This window comes from Sesamum indicum, unplaced genomic scaffold (assembly GCF_000512975.1).
Source record: "Sesamum indicum cultivar Zhongzhi No. 13 unplaced genomic scaffold, S_indicum_v1.0 scaffold00109, whole genome shotgun sequence".
NCBI classification, from domain to species: domain Eukaryota; kingdom Viridiplantae; phylum Streptophyta; class Magnoliopsida; order Lamiales; family Pedaliaceae; genus Sesamum; species Sesamum indicum.
In genome coordinates this window covers 330,636-344,627 of record NW_011628044.1, presented here as the reverse complement: position 1 = coordinate 344,627, position 13,992 = coordinate 330,636, and the positions used below count along the sequence as shown (strand labels likewise).

Sequence of the window (13,992 nt, the reverse complement as noted above, 5' to 3'; positions counted from 1 at the left end):
TTGAATTGACAAATACATTGAAATCCACATTTGTGCCAACTAAGGACAATAAACGTCTGGGACATAACTTAGCTGCAGCTGTGGTGATAGCAGGGATTTTATATATCTTGGCAGTCATATTAGTCAAAGTTCCTCAAGTGATGGTAAGTCTTCACCCAGATTCCTGTTATATCTTTTAGCCTGCCTGATTATTGGCTACTTCACCATTCTTGATAGCGCCATTAATGTTTACTTTTATAGCTGCTTCAAAATCAAGAACATGCACTCTAATCAATAATGTAATATTCTGCCCCTGTGAGATTTCACTCCGATTATTTGTTATTTGTCTAACTACTGGTATATGTGAAATTGCAGGTGTGAATTTTTCGACGGTTATAACGAAACAAGACTACCAATATGGTCCATGCAACAGAAGGTTTCTTGATGCAGTATAGACACCTAACCGATCATCAAATCAAGCAATTTTTAAATTGTTGGCTTTGGCGTACGGGAGTTTCTCTTAAATTGTATAGTTATAGTTGGGCTGTTTAAGCCATTATTGCCAATAGTTTCGGTTTTCCGATTATAAAAAACCTAGCAATTGAGGTATAGGATAATAATTTGGTTGATAATTATTTTGAGCCATTTCAGACTATTCTGTTTAGTATCATTGAGTGTCAGCGTAGAAACTGCTGCTTAATAGATGAATGGTAGAAGAATTTTTGGTTGATCTTGAGAAAATAAAACCCATAATACAAATTGTCAATTCTTGCCAATAAAAAAGGGAGTTGTGGACTCTCGTCCTTTTAGGGTAAGGGTGCATTTGAATTGATGGCTTTAGAGTTAAAAGGAAGAATTTGGGGAAAAAATTAAATTACTCGAGTTGAAAATAATTTAAAATTCATCAATATTAAATAAAACATAGTTTAAAATTAGAATGAAAAGATTAGAAATATAACTTGTCCAAACAAATTAAATATCAATAATTTCAAATTGTCAGATAACTTCAGGTCAGGGTTTAATGGTTAAATCCAGTTATTTTAAGCAACCACAAAGTTATATACATTCTTGGCTCTCACACACGCCCTGAGAGAAATGTATACAATCAACCATTACAGAGATGTGCTCTGTATCTAAGAATAAACACGAGAGACAATTCATCAAGACGCTGAAGTACATAAGCATTCTCTGATGGAAAAATTAAGTTAACAGCTGATGCTATTTCTGCAGACCAGCACTCTTACACTGCTAAGAAAACTTAAAAATCATAATGAGCATAAAGCAATGTTAATGATTTAACGGTGAACATTGTGAAATCAAAACTGAGTCCTCTTTCTTTGCTCCAGTGCTTTCATGTGCAAGTTCATGTACCATTTCATTGCAGGCAGCAACTTAGCACAAATCTTCATTCCACATTCTTCAGAAAATATGCACGATGTCATAGGCAAATCTATTCCGATGTCAAGGAAAGGGTGCAATATCTGGTACAAATGAGAGAATTTCTAAGCACAATGATACTTGAGAAAAGAAGAAAAAAAAAGGTAGACGTATCCTTGTCCTTGGTGCTGCCAACAGAAAGCACCAGTTTAGCAATCAAATGCTACAATTAGTTAGCAGGCTAATGGCTGCAAAAGATTTCTGTTAGTTTCGGACACAAACATAAAGGTATCAAGGCTTAGTTTGTTTACGTTCTTTAAAGTTCTAATTAATTTTTGAGAAAAAGGAATAGAGAAAAATTCGACAGTTGTCTAAACACAAAGAAATTTAGAGAATAAGGATACGTCCAGAATAGCACGAACGACTGCAAGAGATAAAATAGCCACAATTAGAGATATATTATGGTGAAAATGTGAAAAGAATCATAATGAATATCAATAAAATAGGAAAATACATGCACCACAAAGATTTTTATATTCTTGTAAACTGTATAAAATGGTCAAGATAATACAATTTAGGGAATCAGCAATCTTTTACCACAAGTAACAAATGTAATACTTATGCTATGACAACTTCTGAGAAAGATCTACTGGAACCAGTTTGTACTGCTTCAATACTATACCAATCCCATAGAGAGGCAAAAGCAACGATAAAGCTGGCATCTTCTGCTACATTATCGTAAGATTCATAACAATCCCACTCGCATTTTTTTCCATACACTACCAATACCAATGTAACTACCACAGATTATATTACAAGTCTATGTTTGGAAGAACTAACAACCAGTCTTTCCTAGATCATTCACGGAGAGATGAATAAAATACTTCAACATGAACCGACGATCTTATACTGCAACTGCTTTATTATGGAGGGAAGCCATGTATTTTCCCACATGAACTAGTTTGCTGAAAGTGCATATCACAAGAATGCAGTTATGTATAAACAGTCAAGACATTTCAGCTTGGAAGTTAATCAGCCAAGAAATATTGAAAAGGTACATACCAGAAGTCCACCTAAAATGCCATCAAGAACAATCCGGTTCCAGCTATCGAAATAAGAATGAACAGCAAACCCTGTCTTGGCAGCAAGTCCTACAGTTGTAATTGCCATGACAAGGAAATAGAAGATGAATCCCATCAGGCCAGTGAATCCCAAAATTCCGGCAATTACTCCACCTATAATAGACATGAACGTGCGGCTGAAACAGAAGAAGTGACCATGTCTCAGTATGTTTCCAAGCCGACATTTTTATTAAAGAAAAGAGTAATAACTTGTCATCAAAGTTACATAATGTAACTCTTTAGTAAATTAGGCACTGCACAATTGCAATTCTGTGAAATGACAAAACAGTAAGGCAATAATCAAACCTATAATTAATAACTCTCGTGTTGTTTTGCATGTTTTCGACATTGAAAGTCGGTATCTCATCCAAGGCATCACTTGATTTCTTTTTGTGCGGATTTGAATCTTCATGGACTGCCATGGCTTTCTATTCTTCCAATTCTCGGCAACAATTCTGAAGGACAATAGGAAAAGAGAGAAAGACAATTAATTGATAACAAATGTATTTAGAACAAGCAAGCACGGTACATAACAAATCTACAAAACCATAAAACTGCAATCCCATCAGGAGACATTTAAATGTCAATAAGATTACAAAGACTTGCACAGTGAAAGACCCAAAAAAGTTAATAACAATAATACAATGCAGCAAGTATTTCGATTTATTCAGCCACAAGTAGATGCAAAATTCAAGTAATTTTTTACCAACCCACAATAAAGATCTCAGCTTTCAAGTGGGTCATGAAATCACAAACCATTAAAAACCAGTGATACAAAAAAATCATGCGAAAATAAAAAGAATTCAGAAGTTGAACAGATCTGTATAAAAGGCAGTAGCTTTTGAACATCACAAATTAATCTTCTGAAAACTACAACGGATAAACGTAAAGGCATCAGTATACATATTAAGGCAAAGCAAGTACCTCAGCAGCTTAGGGAGACGAGAAAGATCGGTCAGCTCTGGGTGAAATTTTCCGCTTCGTAAAACACCCCTGATTCAGAGATATACGGGTTAACATGTTTTTTAATTAAAACCAAATTTGGGTTGACCCGAATTATGTTGGACCCAAATATTTAGGCCCAATAGGTGGCCCATTTAAACCCCTATTGATTTTGGGCCTGAAGCCCATAAGACCTGTTCAGTTCATCAACCAAGATAGAGCTGCGCACAAAAGCAAGAAAAATTTTCAAGTAAACAGAAAATTAAGAAGGGGGCCTAATTTGTTTACTCCAATTCAACTTTTTTCCTTTTTGAGGTAATTTCTGACTATTTTCGTTTATTTTATAGCTGAAAGATTGATCTTTTGCTTTCTTTTTGGCCAAAGATTGTATCTTTTGGTTTCCTCTCTCTCTTTGACAGTTTAAATTTGTAGTATGCTTGCAAACGCAACTGCAATTGAGCTGAATCGCACTTCTTAGAAACCCTCAGAGATTTATCCTTTATTTTTTCAGTTTCTTGGACCTTTTCTTCTTTTTGGCCAGAGAATTCGATTATAGTATTTGAATTGTTATTGAGTTTGTCACAATTTTACTCTTTTTAGTTCTAATTTTGTATGTTCTAGCAATAATGTATTTGAAGGAGGGGTGCTCTTTATTGTTAAAAGTGCATAAGCCTTCAATCCCGTTTGTACTTAGCACAAACCCAAAGCTTGATTTTCAGCCGCAGAGTGAACAGAATGATAAAGGTAAAGTTTTTATTGAAGAATCTGAAGTGTTGAAGAGATTGGAAAATGAAAATGATATTGCGGTAGCAGTGGAGTACTTTAAATCCATATCTAATTCAAGCTCTTTTAAGCACACCCCTTTAACATATGGCATGATGATCGAAAAACTGGGGCACAGAGGTGAGATGGATGCTGTGCAATACCTTTTGCAACAGATGAAGTTGGAAGGTATTAGTTGTTCAGAAGATTTATTTATTAGTGTGATCAAGTCTTACAGTTGTGTTGGGGCGGCTGAGCAGGCACTGAAAACGTTTTATAGGATTCGTGAATTTGGTTGTGTTCCGACAGTCAGGATATATAACCATCTATTGGATGCATTGCTTAGTGAGGATAGGTTTCATATGATCAATCCACTATATGTTAATATGAAGAAAGATGGGTTAGAGCCAAATGTGTATACGTATAATATTCTGTTGAAGGCACTGTGCAAGAATAATAGCTTGGCTGGGGCTCGTCGGTTGCTTGGGGAGATGTCGAACAAGGGATGTGAACCTGATAATGTAAGTTATACAACTATTATATCGTTTTTGTGTAAATATGGTAAGGTGAAAGAGGCAAGAGATTTGGTTTTGAAATTCATCCCGAGTGTGCCTGTGTATAACGCATTGATTAATGGATACTGTCGAGAAGGAAAGACCAATGAAGCTTTGGAGTTACTGGATGAGATGATGGAAAGGGAAGTTACTCCTAATGTCATTACATACACTATGATTTTGAATACTCTATCTGATTCAGGTAACATTGAGCTCTCTCATGCCATCTTGGCCAAAATGTTTGTGCGAGGATGTAATCCAAATACCCACACATTTACTTCCTTGATAAAGGGGCTATCCTTGAAAGGTAGATTACGGGAAGCTCTTGATGTGTTGATTCAAATGTTCAGTGATGGGATTTTACCAAATGAAGTCACATATAACACGCTAATTCATGGCCTCTGCTTGGCTGGTAATATGAATGAGGCTTTGTCTATTCTTAAGAAGATGGAGGCAAATGGCTGCCTTCCAAATATAACAACCTATAGTACCCTCATTGATGGTTTTGCTAAGTCAGGGGATTTGATTGGCGCGACTGAGATATGGAACAAGATGATATCTCTTGGTTGTCGTCCAAATGTGGTTGCATACACGTGCATGATAGACGCACTCTGTAGAAATTCCATGTTCAACCAAGCTTATGATCTAATTGGAACCATGGTAACAGATAAGTGCCCACCAAATACAGTTACATTCAATGTCTTTATCAAGGGTTTATGTGAGAAAGGTAGAGTTGATTGGGCTATGGGTTTGTTTGATGAGATGGAAAAATATGGGTGTCCGCCTGATATTACCACGTATAACGAAATGTTGGATGTTCTATACAAAGTTAACAACAATAAACGTGCATTTGAGCTCATCAGCGACATTGAGCAAAGGGGAATCAAGTTTAATTTAGTAACCTACAACACTATTACACATGGTCTGTGTTCATGTGGGAAGCTAGAGGAGGCAGAGAAGCTTGTTGGAAGAATGATAATCCAGGGAGTCAAGCCTGATACTTTTACACTAAACATGCTAATTCATGCTTACTCTAAGTGTGGCAAGGTTGGGTCTGCCATGCAACTTCTGAAGTCGATGAGCAAGGTAAGCTTGCGCCCTGACATAGTTGCTTACAACAGCCTTATATGTGGGATGAGTGAGCAGATAGATTTAGAAGCAGCCAGCGTTTATCTTCATAGAATGATAAGAGAAGGAATCATCCCGAATATTTCGCTGTGGAATTTCTTGGTCCGGAGTTTGGTGAGCAAGATTGGGTATGCTGGAGCAGTGAACCATATGAATGTTTTGTTGGCAAGTAAGTAAATATGATTATATGAAAAGGTTATAAAAGTCTCCAGCTCTGTTATAGCCCAAGGCTGACTAACAAAGGAATATATCAGGACACCTTTGCTGACCACAGGGGATGCAAATTTTTTGACTAGGATCTTGTTAATGGACCTTCCTCAAGTAGTTGTTGCCTGGATGGCATGTTAATCCAGAGTCCAAGATGCAGCCATTGATTATTCAATGGCGTTTGTAGATGATAATCTGCAGTTGTGTGCCCATTACACTAGTGCTGTAGTGATTCTGTTGTTCTTACACTTAGCCGAAGGCTGCTTATTTCTCTTTTCACCTTTCTTTTCTTCTCCTTGTACATATGTCCTGGGGTTTGGGCTTCCTGGATGACGCCATGGATACAATATGAATTCCACATAATTTACAAGCACGTTTTAATATGATTTCAGTTAAATAAGAATAGTTTGTCGATGCACTTCACTCAGTCAATATTCATTTTTCTAAATCAAATGGTTGCCTGAATGCAACAACCGAAACTGAGATCTAATTCCTTTGTAATTACTTGAGGAGAACTCAACATAAAAAGAAACTGTTTTCCTATAACCAGCTATCTATCGCAGGAACAACTGGATGTTACAAGCCGAACCATACATTAAAAGTTTCACTAACATGCGTACAAGAAACTATCGTCCTACTTTCTCAGCTTTTTGCTTATTTCTTCCAAGATTATCACTCATCTCTAAATCACCTGCATCATCATCAACATAGATAATACCTCCATCATCCTCGTATGCATCACCCTCATCATCCCATTCTTCATCATCATACTCATCATAATCTATATCCTCCTCCTTGCCATCATCATCCATATCAGCACGTAACGTGTGGAACTCAGGAGGTGGAGGACAATCTTCAGTCTCTGCCTTGTCCCGCTTCATTACAAGGTGTCGTATGACCCTCTCGTCTCTGTCTAGAATGCTCTTGAAGTCGTTAATCCATTTGGCTTCCAGCTCAAAGTTCATTAGGATATAGTGAGCACTCTTTGCCTTCTGTATCTTGTACGCTAGCCTACGTATACCCCAGTCGCTGAATCTCCATATCTTGCCCTTCTTTTCCCTCAAGAAATCTATATAAAAGTTTAATAATAAATGAGAAAACATCGCAAAAGAATTGGAATGTCCTATAGCTTCACGCTATAGTGAAAACAAGGAGATTAGTGACAAAGAAGAGAGGGAATTAGAATTACAGCTACTATTACCAAATGCAGAAAGTCAGATTTTTTACATAACCCAGCAAAAATCACCTTGAACTTTGTTGTTGACTTTCTCAACCTCCTCCTTGTAATCCTCATGAATTAAATATACCACTTCATAGTGTCGCACTGTCCGGAAAAAAGGGAAAAAAATTAATCATTCGAGCCCATTCCATTCAGCAGCAAAGATAAATAACGACTTGTAGGAACTTTTTGGGTCTGACATGGTTGATGCCAAATGTTTTTCTTTGATTGTAATCAAGTGCACATTAGCCTAAGGTTTCAACTATCACTCCCTCCCAAATGTAAACAGTCTGTTCACATTTTCATTACAATAAGCACAAAGAAAATAAGAAATAGTAATGCAAATTCTTACTTCGATCAAAATCCATATCACTTTCAAGCTGCAGATTCAAAGCCTCAAAGAGTTCGCCTGCAAAGAAAAGTTCGATCTCATAGCTTTAGTTTCCATATACCATGTTTCGTTCCCTCTTCTTTGTTAAACAGATACACTATAAAGCAAACACCAAATAGAATGAAAAGGGAAAAAGAAAAATAATAAGAACTCACGTTCTTCTGCATCTGCAAAGGCTGGCATAAGCCTACCATCTTCCTCAACCTTCCTCTGCCGCAACAATCGACAAATCAGCCAAAACCAATTGGGAAAATGTGGAATAAGGATAAGTTGATTATATATTCTTCTTTAGACACAAGAAATCATCAACACTTTTAACAACTTAAGCCTCTATGCATAAAAATCTTAAGGAATAAGAAACAAAATCCACGTTCTATTACTGAATCACTGAGAACTGAGGTTCCCATGTTTACAAATTGGTTCAATTAAAAATACTCCCACAGCTGATGACCTTCTCCAGTCCCCACCATAAGCATATTCGTAGCTACGAAAATCCCCTACCGATAGCTCTTCTCCTTGGTATACTAATATAAAAGAGCAACCATATTTAAAGAAAAAGAATATTCAAAGAACTCAACTTTAAACAAAATGAAAACTAACATTTGCTTCTGAACTTGTCTGTGGGTAGACAGAAAAACAGAACATACAAATGAATTCTTGAAACGAACACAAGAGATGCGCATGCTGTCTTTTCCATATTACAAATATAAAAAAAAAGCACCATTACTACAATCAATACGAGAAAACAAAAGAACCCAACATTAAAACAAACCAAAAACAGAAACCCCGAAACACCAAACAATTGTGCGCTCGCGCGCGCGATTAATCTATAAAAGCAACTAAAAGAATAACCTCTTTGAGAAGCACGGCTTCAGGAAAAGGGCCCGTGGCTTCATCAGGCTTGGGAACGAAGTTATGGCTGTCTCCTTTTTTCTTTTTACTGTTGTTCTTATCTTCTTTCTTGGCAGCAGTCACTACAACTGAATTGTTCCTGAACCTCAATTTCTGTGAAAAGAATGGTAACAAGCAAGAAAATGATGACGAAAAATAAGGGCATCTGCGTCCATTATCTGATCCCCAGAAGTAATTTCTGCTGTTCAATGCGAATTGAGGAGATTTCAGTGCGATGGCTTCCATTACACTGTTCTCTGGAGCAGTAGTAGATAGGAGAGAAGGATTTAAGGGGAGAAGGGATTTTTGGGCAATTTGAAGAATCTATTGGGGCTGTTAGGGTATTTAAGCTCCGTACACTCCCAAGTCATGGAACTCTCCTCTTGCATTTAGTTTCCCTAATATAGTAACGAATAATTCTGTTGTTATCTGTTGGGCTGCAAAAAAGACAATACTCTCCTCACAACAAAATGTTAATTACTTTATGGGAGTTCATTTCATGCCCATCTTGTGGGCAAATCCGTCCACGGGACGATTTTTAGGCAAAATGCTGTACAATCTCTTGATTGATGCGAGCTCAAGAGTAAGAATTCAATTCATCTCACTAGGAAGTAGGTAGGTATACAATTAACTTGGCCTTGTGTTGTGTTTAGTACACCTCTATTTGGCCTACAAATAAGAAATGTAAAGTATTTTGGATTGGTGGGCAAGAGAGCAAATATAATCACCATTGCTTCTTTCCCTTTTTCTTTTTCTTGCTACTAGCACTGCTGCTGCTGCTGCCGCCACTGTTCTTGGGGCTAAACCCGGTAGGACTCTCGGATGTACTGCCTTGAAAAGTCTCAAACATCCCACTTTGGACTGCGTTTTGTAACCATTCCAAGAATTCCTCCTCCGTCATTGTCTCTTCCATCTTAGGTGCTGGAATCCCACCCTTTTGTCCTGAATTAGTTGCCTTCCCATGGCCGTTCTTTGAGGTGACGCTTGTGTTCACATGAAAGGTTGGCTTGTGAGTATTGACAGGACATCTCAGTCCCTGTGTTTGGAAAAAGCAAAAGAAATGAGTCAACTTCAAACCGTCAGATAGTTACTATACAGATAGACTGCCCAATTACATCAAACAAGAGTGTGCTTCAGACCTTCAGTTTCCATCTAGAAAAGACTTGCTTTTCATGATCACATGGAAAGTGCAAGTAATGATTTGAGGTGCTGGCAGAGAAGAAAATTATTACCTGACAAATGTACCACTCAGTTGCATCATACACCTTGCCATCAGCACACACATACGCAGAGGGAGCTCCAACCTGAATATATTATTACTAAAGAAGTTGGTAGCAATATATGAAGGTAGTAAGAAACTTTTATCAGCTGCATGGTTTTGAGAGAACTGCAGCATCATCCTATGCTCCATACCTGCTGGAGTAATCCAAAGAGAAAGGGTTGTGAGGACTGCTCGACCCATCCATCCCCATCCTTGGCCTGATGGAAATCTTTGCATTCCTTCAATATAGCATCAGCAAATAGCAGAATCAGAATCCAGAGAAGATTTACTTCTGTTGAAATCAACAAAAGAGGCTAATACAAAACAGACCAGGTTTCTTTAGTGACTTACACATTGATGGCATAAATTTGTTTATGTTAAAAGGAGGGTGAAGTACCTGACACCATCTTGCTCTTGATTTTGATTTTTTAGTACAAACCCATAAATGAAAAAAGCCACACTTTTTGCATGCAATTCGTCTAGATTCTCCCAGTAGGTCCTCACTGTCAGCTTCTGTACGAGTAAAGCTGGACTTAAAGAAGCCATGCCCCTTATTCTGCAATGAATACAAAGCAAAGCCTAAGCCAAGTACAATTCTAAGTGTCCTGTTTAATCTGCTATTTAAGTTGAATAGCAAGCAATTCCGTCAAACCAAAAATGATTACAAAGTAAAGCAAATTGCCATCAGAGTCTTATCCTGTACACTATAAGAATGTGAAACGATAACGTTCACCAGGGGTTTGGTTACTGCCTTAACAATATCACAAAAAGTGCATTTCTCTAATGGAAGTGCAAGCAAGAAAATAGCCATGGAAGTTCTATCCTGAAAAGGAGAAATAGGTAAGGCTCAAACCTCATGGGAAGTATTCTGGAATTTACGGAAATAATTCAGCAGCTCTTCTCTTCTCAACTCATCATCATATTCTTTGCGCTTGAAGGAATCTAGCAAAACCTGTGGAAACAATTGCATCTCAAATTCAAGAATCACAATTTAAAACATTTTAAATTAACCTGATCTGGAAAGAAAATAAAGGATGAACGAAAGATACCAAGAGAAAGTACCTCATAAGCATTCTGAAGCTTCTTGAAAGCTTCAGCAGCCTTTTCATTGCCCATATTTTTATCAGGATGAACAAGCATTGCCTGACAACCAAAAAGAATTGGTCAACTGGAAAAACTTCTACTTCTTTTATGCAGTCTTAAGTTATCATGTCTATAGGTTGTTAAGCACTGACTGATACTGGCCAGCAAGCACATCTACTCCTTAACTTCTTAGGTAATTATTACTATGATTACAAGCAATCATATCAAGCTAAGCATTCACCTTTTTCCTATACTCCTTCTTGATAACTGAGACATCAATATTTTCAAATCGGGACAAGCCCAGTGCTGCATAATGATCTGTACAGTTCAACAACCTAACAACTTCATCTTCAGATGTCATTTCAGAATCAGATCCACTAGTTGAAGGCGCTCCTGCGCTACGATCAGCCCGTATGCCAGTAGCATCAGTGTCAGTGGGAGAATAATGTACTGACTCATTAGGAAAAGAGGATGGCTGCCCTTGAACTCCAGCTGCTTGTTCTGTGGAGCTGTTTGGTGTTCTTTGCTCATTTATTATGTTCCTCAAGAGAAATAACAGAGCATCACTTGATATAAATGATAAGTTTAACCCCAAAACTAAACCACGCCATCCAACATAATTCCATGCACAATATATGGAATATGCACTTGCAATAAAGAGTGCAAGGCGATCATGAGTAGTTGTGAATGCCAATCCTGCATTTTCACGAACCGCCAATCTCAGTGTCAATATTACTTGAATTTCAAATCTTCCACATAAGAAAACAAGATGACATTTAGACGATAAAGAAAACTACTCATTCCAGAAAATAGTCACCTCCAAGGAAGATAATAAACCCCGTTGTCAAAAAGCTCCCATAAAACCATAGGAAAATCAATCCAACAATGCCGGTCAGTACAACTGTGAGTGTCAGCCCAAGAAATAGTCCAACTGCAGCAGCTACAGCCTGCATAATCCATGACATACAGATAAGAGACACAAAACAAAGGTACATTCATCAACAAGAGAACCTAGGGAATCTTGCTGCATCCTCAGAGCATAATTCTGGGCCACTTATTACACCATAAATTTGGAGTTCATTACAATATGACAGATATATCTGTTGGTTAATACCATCAATTCAAAATGATCCAAGTTAATTTTCATTAGTGAAAGGGAAGCTATATGCCTAAAAAATCTCAGAACATCAGAGCATGTGGGGCTATAAACTCCAGAAATAACTCTGCAAGGTTGCATGGTGTACTTCTGTAATTGTAGCTCTACTACAGCAGGAGAAATGTATAGGCAATCCATTTAAGATAACGTGCAAATGACATACCAGGGCAAGTAGAAACTTTGCAATCCCAACCATGGCAATTACTGAAAGAACACTACACCATACAACTGAGAAAAATGATGTTGTTCCCATTCGCAGAAAGGAATCAATGCCCCTTAAAGCACAGTCCAACCAGACCATAAACAAAAGAAGCAGTATATTCCCAATATGCACAATCCACCTGAATATGATAGGTTGTGCACGTTGGATCTTCATTCGGACATGATCACGGGCCTTTAGTGTCTTAGATTTTAGGGCGACAAAGGTAGGTTTATGTCTCACTACCCAGTCGGCAGAGGACCTTGCTACAGAAAGGGCTGCAGTCCTTAAGTATTTAAAAACCACTGTCTCAGGGAACTCCGCTTTTCCCAACCCTTCTTCTGTATCCGGGGTATCAGATAAGTTCCCAAAAATGTTCATATTATTTAAAATAGGAACATGAGGCAAGTCGCTTCTATCTTCTATATTTGAAGCTTCAGCTGTGGATATATTGCTCTTGTCTACTTCAGTATCACCATTACATGGCACCACATTGGCCTTAACTGTCTCATCCATACTTTTTCTCTCTCTTCTTTGAGACTTCCTAGACTTTTTCTTACTTTTTTTCCCATCTTGGACATGATCCATGTCACTGATGCTCTTTGTGGAAGACATAGAATGGCTATCATTTGGAAGATCTTTGCCCAAATCCACCTCTTTGTCATTCACATGATCTCTATCTTTAGTAGTCAAAGGTGAAGGAGGAGGATCTGAAAGTCCTCTTTTATGGGTTGGTGACTGCTGATCTAACCCATTCTTTTGTTGGTTTCCTTTCCTAGCCATTAAGCGTAAGATGTCTCAGGTATAGGCAAGTTGGGAATTCAATTTAGCTCATTGCCAATGGCATCATTGAAGATAAAACTGTCACAATAATAATGAGAAAAGTTAATATATACCAATGGGCGTACGTAGAGTAACTGAAGGAAAGTAGAAATATACACACACGAAATAGCACTTAAGTTGATAGCTAAATTTAACAGAAAAGAGAGAAGCTGGCCAAATAGGTAAAAACTAAATTGTAAGGAAAAAGGGCGACCAAAGGATCAGCTAATGTTAACCCTCAACTGGAAATTTGCCTAGGAATGTACACAGTAAGTGCATGTTAAAACTCTATCCAGAAAAAGATGAAGAACCTGTGATGCAGAGCTGAATGTACTTCATAATAAATATGGAAGCATAGTAGCTTCATCATCTTAAAAGCCATAAAATTCCAATTTCTTCAAGTTCGGTCTGAATTATGATTAGTGAATAACAAGCAGAAAATGAGATTAAAAATAATAATGGGAAATTAATTAATGAGAACAAAGCATAATAAAAAATTAATCATTCTGAACACATGTTTTTCCCTTTTATAACTGCAATTTTATCCATTAATTTGATACGGCCATGAGGTAAGAATGCTCAAGATGATTGCATGAGCAGAATTCCAAAGTTGAATAAAGCTTTTCTGAGTTCCATATCCTTGAAGCCCATTCATTTTTAGGGGGTTCATCTTTAACCAGAAAACCCTAAAGCCGCAGAAAAGATGAAACAAACTACAATGGAAAAAACCACATGCTTGAATCATTATAAAACCATGTAATAAGGCCCAAAGATAAGAAAAAAATCGCTGAAACGCAACAAAAAGAGAGAAATTTTTTAGAAATAATAAAACTAAACGGAACTTACCAGATAAAGATGCTGCGGAGAGGTTGCGATAACACAGATGAGCAACAAAACAAT

The 13,992-nt window shown here is 37.4% G+C and overlaps 5 protein-coding genes across 5 annotated transcripts in view; 2 read left to right on the top strand and 3 right to left on the bottom strand.

The window, feature by feature from the left end:
• The window catches only part of LOC105178870 (protein REDUCED WALL ACETYLATION 2), a gene marked incomplete in the record, with an annotated part of 6,007 nt that extends 5,298 nt beyond the window's left edge, over window positions 1–709 (top strand). The window contains 2 exon segments of the mRNA XM_020699450.1: window positions 1–143; window positions 355–709. Of these exon segments, the coding sequence (XP_020555109.1) occupies window positions 1–143; window positions 355–360 (149 nt within the window).
• Window positions 710–1,066: 357 nt separating this feature from the next.
• Window positions 1,067–3,535, bottom strand: LOC105178869 (ER membrane protein complex subunit 6). Its single transcript, XM_011102432.2, has 5 exons — window positions 3,402–3,535; window positions 2,784–2,932; window positions 2,419–2,614; window positions 1,761–1,780; window positions 1,067–1,429 (listed from the first exon to the last, which is right to left on the bottom strand). The coding sequence occupies exons 2-5, from the start codon at window positions 2,897–2,899 to the stop codon at window positions 1,399–1,401; spliced, it is 363 nt and encodes a 120-aa protein (XP_011100734.1). The 5' UTR covers window positions 2,900–2,932; window positions 3,402–3,535; the 3' UTR covers window positions 1,067–1,398.
• Window positions 3,536–3,681: 146 nt separating this feature from the next.
• Window positions 3,682–6,432, top strand: LOC105178868 (pentatricopeptide repeat-containing protein At3g48810). The gene has a single exon (XM_011102431.2). It carries the CDS (start codon window positions 4,046–4,048, stop codon window positions 6,038–6,040), a length of 1,995 nt encoding a protein of 664 aa, XP_011100733.1. The 5' UTR covers window positions 3,682–4,045; the 3' UTR covers window positions 6,041–6,432.
• Window positions 6,433–6,550: 118 nt separating this feature from the next.
• On the bottom strand, window positions 6,551–8,936 carry LOC105178864 (30S ribosomal protein S6). Its single transcript, XM_011102422.2, has 5 exons — window positions 8,533–8,936; window positions 7,836–7,890; window positions 7,642–7,698; window positions 7,317–7,394; window positions 6,551–7,139 (listed from the first exon to the last, which is right to left on the bottom strand). Exons 1-5 carry the CDS (start codon window positions 8,815–8,817, stop codon window positions 6,697–6,699), a joined length of 918 nt encoding a protein of 305 aa, XP_011100724.1. The 5' UTR covers window positions 8,818–8,936; the 3' UTR covers window positions 6,551–6,696.
• A 130-nt stretch (window positions 8,937–9,066) lies between these two features.
• On the bottom strand, window positions 9,067–13,991 carry LOC105178865. Its single transcript, XM_011102423.2, has 10 exons — window positions 13,939–13,991; window positions 12,235–13,131; window positions 11,733–11,862; window positions 11,157–11,611; window positions 10,895–10,975; window positions 10,686–10,784; window positions 10,230–10,388; window positions 9,985–10,071; window positions 9,804–9,875; window positions 9,067–9,607 (listed from the first exon to the last, which is right to left on the bottom strand). Exons 2-10 carry the CDS (start codon window positions 13,051–13,053, stop codon window positions 9,296–9,298), a joined length of 2,214 nt encoding a protein of 737 aa, XP_011100725.1. The 5' UTR covers window positions 13,054–13,131; window positions 13,939–13,991; the 3' UTR covers window positions 9,067–9,295.
• Between the last annotated feature and the right edge of the window lies 1 nt (window position 13,992).